Source organism: Amia ocellicauda, chromosome 3 (assembly GCF_036373705.1).
Source record: "Amia ocellicauda isolate fAmiCal2 chromosome 3, fAmiCal2.hap1, whole genome shotgun sequence".
Taxonomy (NCBI): Eukaryota; Metazoa; Chordata; class Actinopteri; order Amiiformes; family Amiidae; genus Amia; species Amia ocellicauda.
Genome location: NC_089852.1, coordinates 27,242,794 through 27,262,036, shown reverse-complemented (window position 1 = coordinate 27,262,036; position 19,243 = coordinate 27,242,794). Strand labels below are relative to the sequence as shown.

Below are 19,243 nucleotides of genomic sequence, written 5' to 3'. Positions count from 1 at the left end.
ACGCCACCCATAATAATACATTAGAAAGAAAAGAAAATCAATCATATTTTAAGTTCAAGTGTTCTCCTATCTTGCCTCGTTGGATGTATCCTACTTTGGATTTAATTATAACCCAGCAAAATGCGCCCTGGAAAGAGACACCCCAAGCTCTGCCTATAGACTTTACCAGGATGACATGGCCTGCTCTCCTACAGAACAAAACGAGGATGGGCTTTCTTCTCTTTACACCCCCCTTCTTTTTCTCCCCCCCCCCCCCCCAAAAAAAAAAAAAAAAAAAGATCAAGTTGCTTGAGATTTTAGGGTGCAAAAAAAACTTTGAAGACGTCCCATCTGCCTTGGAGAAGGAGGGGCTTTCGAACATGAACATGTAGAAGTTAATGTGGAGCATCCAGGACCTCCCTAAAATCTTGAATATAAAAGCCAGGGCATTCGTTAGTTTAGGCAGTAGGGAGTTTCTGCTGGGGTCTGGATTGGAGATACAGAGACCGGACCCTCACTTGTATGACTGGAGTCTAAAGAAAGGATCAGGATTCCCCTTGCCTCAAAGAGTCTGTATGTCTAATATTTAGACATGCTCAGCTTTGTGGATTTTCGGTTAGCGCTGTTGCTCGCAGCAACAGTACTTTTGGCACGAGGTCAAGGCGAGGACGATCGTAAGTAAAACTTTTATTCATCGTTTGAGAGTCTCTCTTAAAATGCAAAGAAAGTGAGTGGCTATAGAGTGCGTGGAAACAATACAGCCATCACACGAATGTAGTCATCCTATTACTGTGCTTTAAAATGTGATTTCTAACCACGGGTGAGAGTTTTAAAAGTTCTGAAAAGTCTTCTTCTCTTATGATGGGTTCTGTTCCTCGATTTCTCATCACACGCCCTAGACGGGCAATTCAAGTGTATAGAGCTGTACAACATGCCTGCGATAGAAGGTTGGGATGCATGTTAGAACTGGTTCACTTCAGACTGGTAGTGCGCTTTTCAGTGTCCTGCAGCTAGAAACCCAAAAGAAACAAGTCGGTGCGATGGCTTATTGACATTATTTGTTTAAGCAACAGGGCTACACATTTAGCTATAGCCATTTCTTTCTCAATTCTAAGATTTGGGTCAACTGGCAAAAAAATAATAAAAAAAATCTCCCTTTCTTCTCCGAGGGTGTGTTCAGACCCCCCCCCCCCCACCCGAGAACTGGAGACGCGGCCAACCTAAGGCGTGCCAAGGACCCTTCAACAGAATTACAATACCCACTCGAATTGAATGCCATTGTTTCAATTTGATAACGGGCGTCTATCATCAGCAGTTGCTAGAATCCCGTTATAAAAGTAATCACTGGGTTTCAGCAGTAGCATCATGCCCAATGCTATACATCCTTCATCGTTTTAGCTAATAACCTTGCTAGGATTACCAGTGGCAATGATTGCAATATTGGAAATAGGCTTTAGTAAAGACTGGGACAACAATGGCTTTTTGACTGGGATAGCTTCAGTTGTTACGGTTGTTTTTAGTTCTTGTTTGATGAAGTAAAATAGTCTAGACATCACTTCATCGCCAAAGAGCTTTTGGATGTTGCGGTGTGATCCTGGACACTTTATTGCACGGTCCTGTAGCGCCTCTCACTGGCAGAGATGGGAGTTACATTAATGCTTGGCCAATATGGTCCAGTTTTTTTCTCAACATAATGAGAAACGCATGCAAGGAAAATAACAGTCGCTGCAAAAAAATAATGATAATACAAAAAAATACAGCAGTATCTGCCAAGGCAACTGCATTCAATTATTTTACAACATGATCCAAACCACAAGGGACGTGGACAGTTTCTGTGCTTGGATCGCTGTAACATGAGGAGAAATTAGGATGTGGTGCCCCCTGCTGTCTGATCTTGGTGAAGACAAATTTTGATTTAATTTTGGAATTGCTTTTTTCTTTTCTTTTCTGCACAGTCAGTTTTACAAACTTTGTGAATTTACTACACTTTTACAAAACAGTTAAACAAGTTAAACAAAATGTACAGTGAGCGAAGAGTTTAAAGTTCTCTTAAATTAAAATGAGATAATATAGGTATGTAGGTACAAACGGTATACACATTCATAGATTCATAGATACGTGGTATTGTGCACCAATACGTGTCATTTAAAATAGCAAAATATGAAATGCATCCATTGCTGAGAAGCCTTACTGGCCTGGTCGGTGCAAGATCGAGGTCTTATAACAACGGAATGAAGAACAAATATACAATTGCATTCACATAAACAATAAAACAAATATAATATTTGTATTCAATTTAAAAAATATATATAATTTTCATATTTTATATTTTATAGTACAAACACATTCACCATCTTTACTCTTTAAGCAATATGGTTTTTATAATCGGCCCAATCAAATAAGTCTTGTTTTATCTGATCCGCCAAAGAGCTGATTTAAAATGTATTGTGTTAAATATATTTTTTATTATGCAACTTTATTATTATAATTTTATGTTTGTTGGGAGTCACAACAGCAGCTCTTAAAATCTCCTCCCTCCCCATGCCTCCTAATACAGGTCCGGCCGGCAGCTGTACATTGGACGGTCAACTGTATAACGACAAAGATGTGTGGAAACCCGAGCCCTGCCAGATCTGCGTGTGCGACAGCGGCACCGTCATGTGCGACGAGGTGATCTGCGAAGACACATCTGACTGCCCCAATCCAGAAATCCCATTCGGAGAGTGCTGCCCCATCTGCCCCGACTCTGACGGTACATTGACCCCGCGTTCACACTGCACTCCCGCACAGCTGCCACACCCATTGGCCCTGCCGCAGTTACCTAGGCCTTTACTCAGCTGGCATATTTACACTTGATACATACTTATACTTATAATATTATCATTCGAAATTTGACTTTTTTATACATTGCATATATTTGAATTTATTTAATTTGAATCATTGTATCATGTGAGCTTAATATTTCAATTATTTTCTCTTTACAGGGCCTCCAGTGGACGGTGCCGTGGTATGGACCATCATTTATTATTTGTTTTATTTACATATTAGGCCTTTAGCTTCAGTGAAAATGTAGCCACCTTGTCCTAAGCAAAGAAAATGATTAAAACTGCAAATATGATGTATTCTAAACCCATTCATGACAACCAGAGAAGTATATAAGTATATAAATAAACAGTCGGCTGGAAGAAAGGGAGTACAGTATTCTACTGTAGCTCCAATAATAATGCATGCGACTATATTTGTATATTGCATTGATTTAATCAAAGTGATCATTTAAATTGTTCTTCTCCCCAAAGGGACCCAAAGGAGATCGTGGCCCCAAGGGTGATGCGGTAGGTTCTTGTTTTTCTCAAGTATCAGGCTGTTATAGCAGGAAATTCATTTTCAGTCTTTGGAAGTGTAGTCACTTCCACTGTAGCCAACAGATGCGTCTTTGTGTTGGGATAGAGGGTGTCAGCGATGGGTGACGAGGAGAGGCAGAGGTCAATGTGTGTCCCCTAGGAGGGCAGCAGAGAGCATGCCATACATACATCACCAACATGGGATAGATCAAGTCAGGGCTCTCAATACAAAGTGTACAACAACACAATATTTTTTCACTCATCCATTTTGGATTGTGGTTGTACATTTTGGTTGGAAGACTCTGAAAAATGTGATTTCCTTGTTTCTGACCATAGTATAGGCAGGCCCAACCAGTCCAGATCTATTGTTGTTAGAACTGAATTTTAACCAACAATAAATAAAAGTCAGAAATTATTAAAATAATCTTGGAAAATTTACTCAAGGAGCTTAAAGACTTAAACTATACCAATCCAAGAGGACATTAGTCCAAATGTGTTTGGACTGAAAGTTTCTGAGGAACTGAGTTGAAGTGCACTCTAGCCAAGGAGGGTGAAAGTTGTGTACAGCGTGCTCGACTTGTGTTTGCCTCACTGTGGCTATTGTCCCTCTGGGCTCAATGTAACCATGTGTGTCTGTCTATTCTGCAGGGACTCCCAGGCCTCCCTGGCAATGATGGTATCCCCGGCCAGCCTGGACTCCCTGGACCCCCTGGCCCCCCTGGACCCCCTGGCCTTGGCGGAGTGAGTACCAGTAGCAGCGAAAAACGGCACACGGAAAGAGTCTGACACATCAAGTGCTTCCTCATCCCTATTCCTCAGACTCACAGAGAGAACTGGGATCCCATGTTGCAAGGACTTGGGATGGGGGAGCATTTAGTTGTCAGTCCAGTAGCCCATTCCAGCTGCCCTCATTCTGGGCTCCTGAACAAATAAACCAAATAAACTCTTAGGTGCTCATCTGGGCCAGCCCGTGCCATGCACTCTCCAAGGAGAGACAGGTGTTATGACCCAGGGAAGGGTCTTTGTAGTACAGTCAAGAGGCAGCTTTTTCTTTGAGCCAGTGCCTTCCTTGTTGTTAGTACTAGGGCCTGGCTGCTGCTCTCTCTAGCCTTCAGGTCAAAAGCATAAGCCATCAATCTGATCCCAGGCCCTCAGGTTTCATTCTTTTTGACTACAGCTTATTCAAAAACCATGGAAGCTCTGCATTCAAGCTTGTAATGAACCAGTCCTCAAACAGAGCCTCCTGGGATCCATATCTGTCTTGCCCCTTGTCTTGCTGTCCACTGCACAGGAAGTCTCGCTAACATGTCACCCTCTCTTTCCCCTGCAGAACTTTTCTCCTCAAATGTCCCATGGCTACGATGAGAAGTCCGGCGGTGGAATGGCTGTCCCTGGCCCCATGGTACGCAACCTTCTCTATGTGTTTCTACCTCTCTTCTGCACATAGCCCTCAGTCTAGAGTAGACCTTGCTGTAGTCCTGATGTTATCCACTGTTCCCCCTTACGACTCACTCACTCAGTCTGGTTCAGTTCAGTGTTCTGGGCTGTTGAGCCGTGGAGCTGAACAGCAAAGCAGGATGGCCTGTTTCCACTTAGAAGAGACATGCCCAGAACAGGAATAATCAAATAGATGAGGAGAGTAGCCCACATCCACAGCCTAGGTGATATGACCAAGCTTATGATGACACTCGTGATAAATGTTTCTCACCTTATCTCTTCTCTTCTTGTTTCTTTTTTATTCCAATAGGGCCCAATGGGTCCCCGCGGTCCTCCTGGCCCCCCTGGCTCATCTGTAAGTTGAATTTTGGTTTCTACTTATATGAGAGATAATAAGTAAACAAAGGCAACTATTTATAACACAAAACAGAGCATGACTGCATGATTACAAAATGTGAAATACCTAAATAAAAACAACAATAATAATTTAATTTAAGCAAATCAAATAATCCACTTGGGTCTATTTATTACCATTTGCCTTGGGTGCACAACAGTCTTTCCCTTGATAGGTCTTTAGTTTGACAGTAGAGTTGGTATCATCTCTGCATGATATGATGAGGACCTGGATTGCCTGAGGCCCACGCCCTGATTGCCCTGTTGTTTTCTCCCTGTGATCCTCTAGGGTCCCCAAGGATTCACTGGACCCCCTGGTGAGCCCGGTGAGGCTGGTGCTGCTGTAAGTATATGACAATGCTTTTGTTCTCTGCCCTTATCCCATACACACCAAACATCTATATCCACATCCATAAGGCCAGTTTTGCAACCAGTTTTGACTTTCCTGGTGCACCTATTCTTTTCAGTCAACTTTTGCTGCTTTCAGGGCTCCTGCCAGGCACTGGCCCTGGAATCAATATGCAAAACTGATTAATTTTTCCATAAATACATACATAAGTAAATAAAACAAGCAGCTTCAGAGCATTATTTACATGCAGTGTAATTTGTCAAATGTTTATATCTGAACACTCAAATCAACAAAGTTAGCTAGTACACTAGCACACTATAACTAGTACACTATATGTTCTGGCCTTTGCTAAGCCTCCACACTTCACTGTGATGTTGATCTCACTTTTGTGGCCTACCTGATGAGATTCTACCCACTCAATGCACTGTGTTTCTCTTTTCTAGGGTCCCATGGGCCCCCGTGGTCCCCCTGGCCCCCCTGGCAAGAACGGAGAAGATGTAAGTATCCCAAGACACTGAATGATGTTCAGAAGCCCACACAGTTGAAGAAGGGAGATAGCAGAGCGGTGTCATCCTGTCTTACTATACTCCAGTGTGACATAAATCAGGATGTCTAAACCCCCGATCTTTTCCACTTTGTAGCCAAAACAACCCACCCCCCTAACAAAAATGGGGAAAATATGCTGAGAACATTAAATCTCCTGCTGCAGATATTAAAAGCAGTTCCAGCTATCAATTTGTTCAAAGCATGGCCTTTTGTGCCCTCCCTGCTTACCTAAAACTTACTGATTATCACAGGCTGAGGATAGAAGAGCTAAGCAAGGCGTTCACTCCCTGCTTCCCCGACACAACACCCTGCCCCTTTTTGTTAAGATGACCTTTGTGTTTGGACTCACTCTGTCTTATCTTCTTTCCTGCTCAGGGTGAATCTGGCAAGCCTGGTCGCCCTGGTGAGCGTGGTCCATCCGGCCCTCAGGTAAGAGACCGCCCCGTTCAAGTGACCGGTCCTACAGCAACTGGTGCTTCCCCCGATCCCCCGGTCCAGTTTCTGCTGCAGTCATGTGTTGCTCCCAAAGCCATGACAGGGTCCCTGCAAACTCCCATTTTGCAGGATAAGTTAGTCCATGCCACTAGACAATAGGCATGAAGGGACCCTAATTCAGTATACCATTTACTACAGATGGTGTACCTTGCTTTAAAAACAAAAGCACAATTGAAAGTTAATGGAGATTAATCATCAGTAACAATAGTAGGAACGTGATAGCATTAGTAGTGGATGTACTGTACTACAGGACGGACAAACTTGAGTGTTGGACAGCTTGACTGAAGGTGCTTGTTTTTTTTTATCAAGGGTGCTCGTGGATTCCCCGGAACCCCTGGACTCCCCGGCATCAAGGGACACAGAGTAAGTGATCCTGTGTTTTTATTTAAGCTGGAATTTGTATTTGATCAATGTACCATTACACATCCAGGCATAGATAGTGCACAGAAAATAACCTGAACTGCATCTAACCTCCCCTCTCTCTCTCTCTCTCTCTCTCCACCTCTCTCCTCATCTAGGGTTTCAGCGGTCTAGATGGTGCCAAGGGTGACAGTGGCCCTGCTGGTCCCAAGGTACATCCTGGAACACCAGCCAGTCTTCCTGTTTTATCTTGCTGCATGTTTCTCACTGCTTCAGATTGCTTTTCTAGACCAGCACATGGCCAACACTGACCTGTCTCTCTGTCCCTCCACATAGGGAGAGCCTGGTGCAGCTGGTGAGAACGGAACTCCTGGCGCAATGGTGAGTGTCTTCTCTCTTGATCACCTGAGCATAGTCCGCTCATAGCTTTGTGTGAAAGAGGCAGACTGTTAGTTTGTGTTTCAGCTGCCCTGCACAGTAGGAAGTAAAGAAACTAGTAGCAGGACATTGTTGTAGTCATTGTTGTAGTCTCAGTCACTGACTCTTCCATGACCCTTCCTGACGATGTTCTCCTCTCCCTTCTCTCTAACACAGGGTCCCCGTGGTCTGCCTGGTGAGAGAGGTCGCCCTGGTGCTCCTGGCCCTGCTGTGAGTACATCAGTCTCTTCCCTCCCCAGTGGGATAGATTTGATTCCCAGTTTCACCCCTGTCTCAGCTCTATACTGTAGCCCACAGTGCCATTCTTAACAGGCACACAGGCACAGTGAAAGCTCCAGTGTGTGTGGGCTTCCCTACACACTACAACATAGATTAGGGAGGAAAATGACCTTTGCAAACAGGTGGCAGAACACCTGTCCAGATAAATGTCTAAAAGTTGTGCCTAAAATAAGGGGCACTCCCAGTACACGGAGAACTGACAGCTATCTGAAAAAAAAAGATTTTCCATTTCTTCTCAGTCTTCTTCAGGACATGAATAAGTAACAGATTCAGTGGCAATTGTAACATAGCATATCTATATCCCAGTTGGGTCGTTTCCTTTCCTCTGCTTGTTCAAAGCCAAACCATGGTCGATCACTCATAGAACAGACTGAGAACAGTGTGCACTAGTGAAAAAACAGCACAGTTTTTGGCCTAGCTATGCCGAGCTCTGTAGACCATGCTGTTTTGCTTGTCTTTTCCCCAGGTATGTACTGATCTCTCTTTGTTCTCCTGTTGCCTCGCAGGGTGCTCGCGGAAACGATGGTGCTGCTGGTGCTGCTGGACCTCCTGTAAGTATCTAGGAGGAAATAGTTAAACCCACACCTGTCAGGAATCATACACTGTATCCCCATCAGTCTCCATGTAAAAAGCATCAGTCCCCAGTATCCCTTTGAAGGGAATCTGGGTGTCTGAGGTGTAGCAAAATTAAATACTGCACCTCTACATAACTGAGGTGTGATAGAGGATTATACAGACAGACCTAAACCTAAGAATATACCCTCACCTTGTTTTCTGTAGCCCTAAACATAGACAACACTGTCTAAGAAGTCAGTAGATAATAATCCCAACCAATCCCTTAAATATCCCTGAACTATCCCTAGTACTAACAACATATCCCACAGATTATTGTGCATCTCCATTTAATCGTCTTTCTCTTCTTCTCCTTGTGTTTTAGGGACCCACTGGCCCTGCTGGTCCCCCTGGATTCCCTGGTGGTCCTGGTGCTAAGGTAGGTGACCTCAACTTCTCTTCCAAACCTGACACCCAAAGAGAAACTGAGAGAGAAAGAGCAGACAGTAGGACCGAAGCTGCATAATGTCAAAATGTAGGCATTTATACTGAAGCACATATCTAGGTGTTCTGTTCACAAACCCCTTGCTTCAGTGACCTATTAGGAGAACATCCTGTCTCTAATACAAATCCAAACCAATAGCTTTCCACTTCTTATTAGCAAACAGACAAAAAACAAAAGAGACAGGTGGATTTGATGACTTTGCCATGATGTCTACAGTTTGTGCACATTCACTCCTATATGAGTGATACTAATGGCAAAGTGATGCCAAAAAATGGCAATGACTGGTCCTGATGAGCTGATTCTTTACTTCTCCTAAAACCATGTATATATATATATAATATTATTTAGACCTACACATTATGTAAACTGCTCTGTGTGGGAATCCAATTGAGTTGCACACCCAGTAAATACAAGACAAGAAAAGTTGGAAAAGAGAGAGGGTGTTAGTGTGGCCCTGTGTGGTGTCTGACTGCAATTCTGTGTCCTGCCACAGGGAGAGGCTGGTGCTCAGGGAGCTCGTGGAGGTGAAGGCCCCCAGGGTGCCCGTGGTGAGCCTGGTAACCCCGGACCTGCTGGTGCCCCCGGCCCATCTGTAAGTACACTTCCCACTAACCCTTTGTGTCTTTTCATACACTGTATTGTGCCCAAACATCCAGAGGCTTACCTTTACATATTCTTCTCCCCCCGTCTCCTTTAGGGAAACCCTGGTACTGATGGTGCCGCTGGTGCTAAAGGCGGACCTGTAAGTGAAGTCGTTTTATTGATCATAAACATTGTGAATTATTGTATTATTGATCTACTCCAGCGCAGTATGATTAACTCCTGTTATGTCTTCGTCTACCTCCTGTAGGGTGCTCCCGGAATTGCTGGTGCTCCTGGCTTCCCCGGACCCCGTGGCCCCCCCGGACCTCAGGGCCCAGGTGGAGCTCCCGGTGCTAAGGGAAACAACGTGAGTAACCTTTGTTTAAGAGTTGCTCTTCGCGAGGGAAGGGGCACTGGTCGATGCCGTTCGGACAGTGTCCTTCCTCGCTGTAGCCAGCTCAATAGTCAACAGGGATCTATCTCTTTAGTTTATTCTTATCTATTTATTTGTTGGTTTATGTTTGAATTAAAGAATTTCACTTGAGCACAACAGGCAACTGAGCTGCTGTCTGTTTTTATCCCCCCACAGGGTGATATTGGAGCCCCTGGTGCCAAGGGTGAGCCTGGTGCTAAAGGAGAGCCTGTAAGTATCCACTTTTCCTTCCCTCGCATACACCTGATCTTCTCATTAGAGCACAGCGCACACATGGAGTTAAACACACCCAACTGGACACATAAACATGACCCTGAAAACCACCCTAGGACTTCATTTTGGAGATCCTGACCACTAAAGATAGCTGATATTCTGAAAGGATGCCTACTATTATATATAATATAGCATCATCCATGTAATTTAATACGCTTTAAGCATACTTGTTTGTGTCAATGCTAATCTGTACTGATAAATGCAAATAACAGCAGTAAAGGACAGGTGTCCCGTATCTCTCCACAATAAGACTCACTCGCTCTGCTACTGTACTGCTCTCATGCACACCACTGCCCGCCTGACTGTTCCCTCACTGTCTCTATGTCTAGGGTGCTGCTGGTGTGCACGGTGCCCCCGGACCTGCTGGTGAGGAAGGAAAGAGAGGTAGCCGTGGAGAGCCTGGCCCTGCTGGCGCCCCCGGACCCGCTGGCGAGCGTGTAAGACTGTCCTTCTGTCTTTCTGTCCTTCTGTTCACCATTCCCTCTAACCCCACTCTTTCTCTGCTCTCAGGGGGTCATCAGGTTGTAAAACCTTCCCAGAGCTCAGAGGTCTTCTATCCTACCCTGACTTAGACCACTTTTAAATCCCACAATGCCTTTCTGCTCCTCTGGTTAATTTTTAGGATAAACCTAAACTTTTGTAAATAGGAGGAGAAAAAGTAATACTCTCTTAATGCATAGTCCTCAGAAATAACACCAGAAATTAATGTTTTGTAAAGCTGTAGGATAGTGGTACAATCTGGGGTAATTCCCATTATACCTTGTTATTGGAAGGCAAAATTACCTATGACTCATATTGGCAGTCCCAAAACTGATAAGCAATGATAAGCATCTTGAATGGCTGTTAATTGATTATATGAAAATGGCATTCAGTTGTTCAGTGTTAAGCTGTATGGGTGTCTGTGTCAGTGTATGTGATGATGTGTTTTTGTCTCCCATACAGGGTGCTCCTGGCAACCGTGGTTTCCCTGGTGCTGATGGTGCTGCTGGTCCCAAGGTGAGCTGGACAGATATGTGGGCACAGAACTCAGCATCCCCCAAAGCATCCGACCATAGCTACTGACTGCACTACATAAACAGACTTGCGAAGAAGTGGCAGAGGTTTCAAACCCTTCAAATGCGACAGAGCACAGTCCACACCAAATAATATCAGTATTGGCTGTGCTCAAGTTAGGTGCCTTTATCCTGCAGACAGTTTCCCTGCGCTCCCAGAAGCAGCACACAAGCACAGAGCAGTAAAACGCTGTCCATGGTGCTGACAGAGAGGAAGGCTCACTTGGCCTGGACAGTGCAGTGAGCCACAGCAAAGGTCATTCTATAGACCTAATACAGATCTAATATTGTTCTACTCAGGGATAACATGACACCGTTAATTTACTGAGATACAAAGTGCCCCCCCTTTTAGTTTATCATGTTAAAAGTGTTTCTGATGGATAGTGAGAACATGACCTGGTGTTCAGGAGACTTGGCCCTGTGTGACTCAGCCCTCTACCTTTCCACACAGGGTGCAACTGGTGAGCGTGGTGCCCCCGGCCCTGCTGGTCCCAAGGGATCAACTGGCGAGTCTGGCCGTCCTGGTGAGCCTGGCATGCCCGGTGCTAAGGTGAGTACCATGTGCCCCACCATCAGTGCACTACACCATTTGAACTGATCATAGGCAAGGCCTTGGACACATCAATGCTATATGTGCTCAACTGTGTTTCTTCTTTTCTCCTGTAGGGTCTGACTGGTAGCCCTGGTAGCCCTGGTCCCGATGGCAAGACTGGTCCTTCTGTAAGTATTGTGCACCTTGTTCAAATCATAGTCCCATACAAAGCCTATAGTTAATTTGCAGAACTTACTTTATAGAAGAAAAGGAGTTAAGGGGTAAAGAAAAGCTAACTAAAAGTCCAAACAATAATAATCAGGACAACTGTGGGTGCATGTCGAGAATAATTAAAGCCATCACACACTTTATATTGACTGTTACACTTTTAAAAATCTGCATTTTAGTTTTGGCTATATCAGACGAATGCCTCTTCTTGGTGTGAGAAATTCAAACCTACAGTGAATTTGGTCCAGCATCCTTATAGGCCAAATAGACAGTAACTGTATTGAACTGAACACAGTGATGGTAGCTGAATGGTACCCTTCAACATGAACTTTCCTTATCTTGCACAGGGACCCGCTGGACAAGATGGTCGCCCTGGACCCCCCGGCCCCGCTGGAGCCAGAGGTCAGCCTGGTGTCATGGGATTCCCTGGACCTAAGGGTGCTGCTGTGAGTGTTGCTCTCTCTCTGCACTTCACAATCCTGGTCCCAGAGCAGGATTATCGGGTTGTTCAGAAAAAACAACCTGGGTGGTTAAGATGAATGTGTAACCCCCCCCCCCCACACACACACACACACACATAATTGTGATATGGTATTTAGAAAAACATGCCCATTCTTTGGAACTGAAAGGCACTTTTAAATGATACCAAGAGTCATAAATTCATAGTTAAAAAGCAGATATACACACCTCCCTATGTTTGCCAGACTCAATCTGAGAACAACTGACTACCAAATCTGAAAGAAACATGAACACAGTCTTTGTCAAGTATTAATTGCCTTCATTTGTTGCATTAGCTTAACTAATTAGGAGGTAAACAGGAATACTTATTATATTATTGTTCTTCTGTACTAGGGTGATGCTGGCAAGCCCGGTGAGAGAGGTGTTGCTGGACCTGCTGGTGCTGTTGTAAGTATCTCATTATAATGTATTTTTCTAGCCCTGGATAGATATAGCACTCAGAGATAGTGTGGATGTTCCTCCATTTGTCTTACTTGGTAAAATAGGCCCAATATGTGGCCTGCACAGCCTGCTGCATTACAATGGCAACATCTGGCAAGCACAGGCCTAGGAACATCTATAGCAATGCCACAACCTTTTTGATTGGCAACATGCACTTAGTGTGTGCAGTGCCCGTTTGCAGCTGCTCACTGAGCTGTTTCTCTGGTGCTGCCATGTTTGGTGCATTTCACAGTACTGATGGTTGACCTTCTGTTCCCCTGCAGGGTGCTCCTGGCAAAGATGGTGATGCTGGTGCCCCTGGTGCCTCTGGCCCTGCTGTGAGTACACTGCCTTGTCCAAGGAACCTCCTCCGCTAATGTTACGATTCACCTGGCTGATGCAGTACAGTGCACGAGAACAGGCCTTTAGACGGTGGAACCATGGAGACCTGCAGAATAGCACATGCTCAGAATCCCTTTGCCTATTTACTGCAGTCACCACCTCACAGCTATTCCTGTGTTTATAGATACAGGAACAACTGATTAAAGCCTTCAAAGGCAACTGAGAATCTAGGCCCTGTTTGGCATTTTCTGTAACAGACTGATTGTAATGCATGTACAGTAACAAGTCACAGTCTAGTCCTGCTTGACACAGCTGTACGAGATAGACAGTGCAGCCCTCCTGTGGTCAGAGACAGGCTGTGGTTGCCAGACAGCACAGTAGCCAGACCCCTCCAGTAAACTCCTATTGGTAATGTGTGTTTTGATTTTATTTATTTCTCTCAATCCGCAGGGTCCCGCTGGAGAGAGAGGTGAACAAGGTCCCGCTGGTCCCCCTGGATTCCAGGTAGGTCTTCTTCACTGATGCTTTAGTTTTATCCACTCCAATTCCCCAAATCAGTCACCTTATGTTGTCTAGGAGTGGAGATACTAAGCTGTTGTATTGCTTTTCTCTTGCAGGGTCTGCCTGGTCCTCAGGGAGCAACTGGTGAGAGTGGCAAGCCCGGTGAGCAGGTAAGCACAGCATCCTCCTTGCCTGCACTGAAGCACTGAATGCACAGGAGATCATACAAAAGGCTTTACCCCATCCACTTTTCTCTACGGAAATCACTCCTGAAATTCATGGCTGACTGTGGCTGTGTTTGGAGGGTATATTAAGCTCCCCTTACTCCAGTTCCCACAGCCACCAAAGTCACAAAAACATGAACTGAATCTGCTGTATTTTCCCATTACAATGGCAGACTAAAATCCACTGTTTTCACCACCCTATAAATTGCCCTTCAGATGATGGTAGAAAACCAACCAAGATCCTGTAGTTTGAGGGCAATGAAGTGATAGATATGTGCCCTACAAATGCACAGGTAGGGCCCAGAGTACATGGCGCTAATGAATACACAGCACTGTCCGGTGTACTGCACCTTAGCTAATAAGTAATACAGTCGTTAGTTCGACCATTTCTCTCAATCTTATACTTCACATTCAGCAACTTTAGATCTGGTAGCCTTGGCTGTTGTTGATACTGCAGTGAAAAGGTGAAAAGGCAGAACTTACAATAATCATGGGAGGTTTATACACTGCCAGCTCGGATCACAGGTGCCCATTCTAAATTGTTTCGCCTCTTCTTTGTCTCCACACAGGGTGTCCCCGGTGAGGCTGGTGCTCCTGGACCCGCTGGATCTAGAGTGAGTATCTGTGCCTTTTCTCACCTACCTGGCCTACTCTTCTAGTGGACCTGCCCTGCCTCTGCAATGGCCTGTATCTAATGGACTGACTGTTGTGTCTTCCCCACTTCTAGGGCGAGAGAGGTTTCCCCGGTGAGCGTGGTGCCCCTGGCGCTATTGGACCCGCTGGTGCCCGTGGCTCTCCTGGTTCTTCTGGTAACGATGGTGCCAAGGTGAGGACATACTCGGGAATGGCAGCCTCTGTTTGGTGTTCAGTGCTAGTGCCCAGTCTCATCAGAGGGCAACTCTCCCAGTACAGCACACTATCCATTACATTAAAACAGAGGCCCTGTACACCACAGTGGTGGGCATTTACAATTCAACCCTTCCCTTCCCTTGCAAGGACAAAGCAAGACCTTAACAGTACCACCTATAGGGCTGTCTGCTCCTGGGAATGACTGTTTATTTTCAGAAGCTTGTTAACTGATTTTCTCTCTCTCTGTCTCTCTCTCCAGGGTGATGCTGGTGCTCCAGGTGCCCCCGGTGGTCAGGGTCCCCCTGGTCTGCAGGGAATGCCCGGTGAGCGCGGTGCTGCTGGACTCCCCGGCCTGAAGGGCGACAGAGTAAGTGCCCACTGTGATGACATACCATGGCTTACCAACACACCTGTGCTGTCTTCTTTAAATTCTCCATTAGACTGACCAGCAGTGACATCACTCGAGGTTGCAACTTAAAACCTGCTCACTGAAGCAATTGTAGAGAAAAATCCAGGGCTGTTGATGCCTTTCCCAAGAGGCACACAACAATGTGAGAAATAGAAAACACTAAAACCCAAATCCCCAGCATGCATAGACCAACAGGCCACCTCATGCCAGCAGCCAAGGATTGTTTCCAACTGTTAACATCAGCTTTCCCCCCAACAACACATTATATGTAATTTGAACACAAGTATACTCCAGCCCTCACAAACTTACACTGTAACAAGGCAAAATAACTGCAGTACTGATATTGTGTGTTACCCTCACAGGGTGATGGTGGCCCCAAAGGTGCTGATGGTGCCCCTGGCAAAGATGGCGTTCGTGGTTTGACTGGTCCCATTGGTCCTCCCGGCCCTGCTGGTGCCCCTGGAGATAAGGTGAGTCACCCTGCCCAAGGAGAGCAGGATCAGGAAAAATAAATGAAAGTCAGCAAGGTAGAGATTCTTAGTTTTGGCAGTCATGGCAGTCATCCTCACTTGTCCTTCTCTCTCTCTCTCTCTCTCTCTCTCTATCTCTCTCCTCCCTGCCCTGTCTTTAGGGTGAGGGTGGTGCCCCTGGACCTGCTGGACCTACTGGCTCCCGTGGTGCCCCTGTAAGTATTCTGTCAAAGCCCCATCCTTTTCTGACCCACTGCAGTGTATATCACAACACATAGGTCTCTATACAGTGCAGACCACGACCACCCTGAGCTTCACAGAGTACACCATGCCTTCCAGAGTAGAGGGGAGGTGTGCAGGAGATAGCTTCAGTGAGGCTGCACTCCCTTCTGAATGGAGTGAAATTTGATGATCCCAACACACACACTCCCAGCCTAAAGGAAGCCTCACAATTCTGTAACACATGAGATGACACCCTTATCTATAACCTTGCCCAAGTGGCAACATCCCCAGCTTGGCACATTTTAACCCTACACCCTCTATCCAGTGCATATCAGTAACACCCATCCTCTTCTCTCCCCCAGGGTGAGCGTGGTGAAAGCGGTGCTCCCGGACCCGCTGGATTTGCTGGTCCCCCTGTGAGTATAACATCTGTGACATAAACCTCTGATCTTCAGCTCAGATTAGTAAGCCATTGGCAACCATGCAAGTAAGACAGGCATGAAGCCCTCCTTTGGAGTGTGGAGCTTTTACTGTTATAGTTGTTGTTCAGCAGTAAACCAGGCTGAATGTTGCCTGGTCTCATTCGGTTCCTTATGCACTGAATTTACAGCAGTGCATAATTGTAATAAATGAAATTATGGGAACCTGAAAAAGCAATGTGTGTGGCAAATGCCCTCTTTATTGACTTATGTGGTGTATTAATACTATTCTGCTCCATAGATCCTTATACTTTGAATTGTGCAGAACATGTCTACAGCTTCTTCCTAAGCCCCTCTTCCTCTATTCCTGTGCAGGGTGCTGATGGCCAGCCTGGTGCTAAGGGAGAGGCTGGTGATACAGGTGCTAAAGGTGATGCTGGTGCCCCTGGCCCTGCTGGCCCCACTGGTGCTCCTGGACCTGCTGTGAGTGTCCCTTACCTGTTCCCCAAAACACAGTGCTTATTCCACAAATCTCAGCTAGACTCTAGGAGGGAGAGGGTGTGGGAACACTGAGCAGTGAAAACCACCTCCCTCTTGCACACTTGACTTGTGTCTGTAGTGGATGCAGTCTAACCACCCCCAACTTGAGTTGCATACCGATAGTTGTCTGCAGCAGAGACCAATCTCTGCCATCCCAGCAGTAAATCTGCAAGCTTCTCTGGGTGCCAAACCCAGGTACATATTTACATATATATTTATATATATTGGAAAAGGGGACAAAATCACATTGATATTGGTAACATTGCTTTTAAAAGATACAGTTAATATTGGCTGGACCTGGGAGATAACTTTAAAACTCTTCATGTCAGTAGATGTTAAGCCCTTACAGTCATAAGCTTAAAAATTGAAATAACCAGCTTCAAACAATCAGAGAGAGAGGCAGCTAGAAATATCAGCACATGAGTTCCATGGATGGAGAGGTGCAGACATTCTTATAGACCTTATAGTGTTTGCATGTTCAATTGTGGATTGGTGTAATTGTGTTTCTTTACCTCACCAGGGTCCCGTTGGTGCTACTGGTCCCAAAGGTGCTCGTGGTACTGCTGGACCCCCTGTAAGTATCCTTGTGTCACCCCACTGAACACATTGTACACAGTTGTGCACTGCATGAAAGTGCTCTGAGGAAAGGCACTTATTTAGTCCTGGATTTGATGTAGTTGTGCTATTGATTGTAATAGTAACAATAGTGGAGTTGTTTCTTCCCTGCATACCAGTGCAATGCAATGCAAAGCAGTTACAGACACACAAAAGTGGCTAGTGCTGATACTGCAGATCACACATCTGAGCTGGTAACCAGGAAGGGCAGGAGATGTTTGAGCAACAGAGCTTTCATTTGAAGGGAGCTGGTGATATCTGTAGCTTTTTAGCAGCAGTAGTAGTAGCAGTAGCAGCAGTAATAGTAGTTGTATTTGTAGGGGGCACTTGGTTGTGGTGTTCCCAGTCTTATCAGTGCCTTCTCTTCCCTTGTGTATTAGGGTGCTACTGGTTTCCCTGGCGCAGCTGGCAGAGTTGGACCCCCCGGCCCCGCTGTGAGTATCCCACTCCTCACTTGGTGCCATCTTTGCTTTTATTTTGCTTTTATTATTATCACCCTGTGATGCACTTGCATGTCCAAGACAACGCAACAACAGCACCTGCAGATTCTAGTATTGCCCTTGCTCCTATGGGCACACTCCGGCACGGAAGTTACCCGGCTTTTATTTTGAAATGGCCAACCTACATGTTCTGAGTCACAGTCCCTGTCATGCTATAACAGAGATCTACAACAGCAGCATGTAATTCAATGCACAAGATACTGGACTGTCATACATTGATTAGATGGCTACAATGATTATCTTATGAGACTTTTTCAAATATACTTTTGACATTATTCTTTTAAAATATCCTCTAGCCTACAACTATAGATATTATGTTTTATTCAATTCATAGTTGAGGTGTATTGTTATGTGTCCACACTGTGTCTAGTCTTAACCCCTGTCTCCACCTCCGCCCCCTCTCTCTCTCTCACAGGGTAACTCTGGCCCCCCTGGACCCCCTGGACCTGGTGGAAAGGAAGGACCCAAGGGTAACCGTGGTGACACCGGCCCTGCTGGTCGCCCTGGTGAGCCTGGCGCTGCTGGACCCCCCGGACCTTCTGGCGAGAAGGGATCTCCTGGTTCTGATGGTCCTTCTGTGAGTCCCCTTGTGCCGCCTACCTGCTCAGTGCACACCGTCACCAAATCTAGTGCATTTCTGGGGCCTAATAGTGGGCAGATCAGACCCAAAGTGCACCAATGAAGGTGAATCAGCTATGGGAGGTGTTTCAGTATGAACACTGATCAGAATGCTGTTATGCACCGATGTATTAATTCAGTGAGCATACAGTGGACACCAAAAATGACTTTTCTGACAAATAAGGCCCTCTTGTTTCACCCCTCAACTGCATTAAACAAAAGTAATGCCAAAATCTTTGAGCACTTGAAACACTGGCGCCCCCCGCTGCTGCTCCTGTGCTGACCCGTTCTTCCCTCTTATGTTGTGTCTCCAATAGGGTGCCCCCGGTATTCCCGGACCTCAAGGTATTGCTGGACAGCGTGGTATTGTGGGTCTCCCAGGACAGAGAGGCGAGCGTGGTTTCCCTGGACTTCCTGGACCCTCTGTGAGTATCCCATAACACCCTTCACCTGTTTGTATGTTTGTCTTGATTTTGTCGCTTAAAAGCTAATGTGTTTACTTACCACCAGACCAGGTTTAGGTTCACAGGACTCTATAGGATCATATGCGATGCACTTTTATTTATTTTTGGCATCCTGGAGCCTTATATTGAATAAAATATCTGTCTGTAAAGCTAATCATCTAGTAACATTACAAAAGCTCCAACAGAAAGACATACAACCGACTTCTAGGTAATACTTAATCATGATAGCAATGATATCAATCTACCTCTCCATTCCTCTTCTTCTGAGATGGACATCATATGTGGATGACAGTGGCTCTGCTTCAGTGCATTGCTTGTATCTTTGTCTGTATGTCTGAGGCCTAAACTAGCTGTCTC

The 19,243-nt window shown here is 45.6% G+C and overlaps 1 protein-coding gene across 1 annotated transcript in view; it reads left to right on the top strand.

The window, feature by feature from the left end:
- The first annotated feature begins 460 nt into the window (after positions 1-460).
- Positions 461-19,243, top strand: part of col1a1b (collagen, type I, alpha 1b) — a 23,829-nt gene continuing 5,046 nt past the window's right edge. The window contains exons 1-40 of the mRNA XM_066698743.1: positions 461-653; positions 2,537-2,731; positions 2,964-2,986; positions 3,276-3,311; positions 3,969-4,061; positions 4,651-4,722; positions 5,068-5,112; positions 5,440-5,493; positions 5,943-5,996; positions 6,421-6,474; positions 6,850-6,903; positions 7,059-7,112; positions 7,237-7,281; positions 7,495-7,548; positions 8,124-8,168; positions 8,555-8,608; positions 9,168-9,266; positions 9,372-9,416; positions 9,525-9,623; positions 9,846-9,899; positions 10,292-10,399; positions 10,905-10,958; positions 11,466-11,564; positions 11,681-11,734; positions 12,122-12,220; positions 12,627-12,680; positions 12,998-13,051; positions 13,506-13,559; positions 13,673-13,726; positions 14,350-14,394; positions 14,508-14,606; positions 14,889-14,996; positions 15,401-15,508; positions 15,670-15,723; positions 16,093-16,146; positions 16,525-16,632; positions 17,210-17,263; positions 17,685-17,738; positions 18,220-18,381; positions 18,740-18,847. Coding sequence (XP_066554840.1) covers positions 572-653; positions 2,537-2,731; positions 2,964-2,986; positions 3,276-3,311; positions 3,969-4,061; positions 4,651-4,722; positions 5,068-5,112; positions 5,440-5,493; positions 5,943-5,996; positions 6,421-6,474; positions 6,850-6,903; positions 7,059-7,112; positions 7,237-7,281; positions 7,495-7,548; positions 8,124-8,168; positions 8,555-8,608; positions 9,168-9,266; positions 9,372-9,416; positions 9,525-9,623; positions 9,846-9,899; positions 10,292-10,399; positions 10,905-10,958; positions 11,466-11,564; positions 11,681-11,734; positions 12,122-12,220; positions 12,627-12,680; positions 12,998-13,051; positions 13,506-13,559; positions 13,673-13,726; positions 14,350-14,394; positions 14,508-14,606; positions 14,889-14,996; positions 15,401-15,508; positions 15,670-15,723; positions 16,093-16,146; positions 16,525-16,632; positions 17,210-17,263; positions 17,685-17,738; positions 18,220-18,381; positions 18,740-18,847 — 2,895 coding nt within the window. The 5' untranslated portion in view covers positions 461-571. The remainder of the gene's footprint in view (positions 654-2,536; positions 2,732-2,963; positions 2,987-3,275; positions 3,312-3,968; positions 4,062-4,650; positions 4,723-5,067; positions 5,113-5,439; positions 5,494-5,942; positions 5,997-6,420; positions 6,475-6,849; positions 6,904-7,058; positions 7,113-7,236; positions 7,282-7,494; positions 7,549-8,123; positions 8,169-8,554; positions 8,609-9,167; positions 9,267-9,371; positions 9,417-9,524; positions 9,624-9,845; positions 9,900-10,291; positions 10,400-10,904; positions 10,959-11,465; positions 11,565-11,680; positions 11,735-12,121; positions 12,221-12,626; positions 12,681-12,997; positions 13,052-13,505; positions 13,560-13,672; positions 13,727-14,349; positions 14,395-14,507; positions 14,607-14,888; positions 14,997-15,400; positions 15,509-15,669; positions 15,724-16,092; positions 16,147-16,524; positions 16,633-17,209; positions 17,264-17,684; positions 17,739-18,219; positions 18,382-18,739; positions 18,848-19,243) is intronic.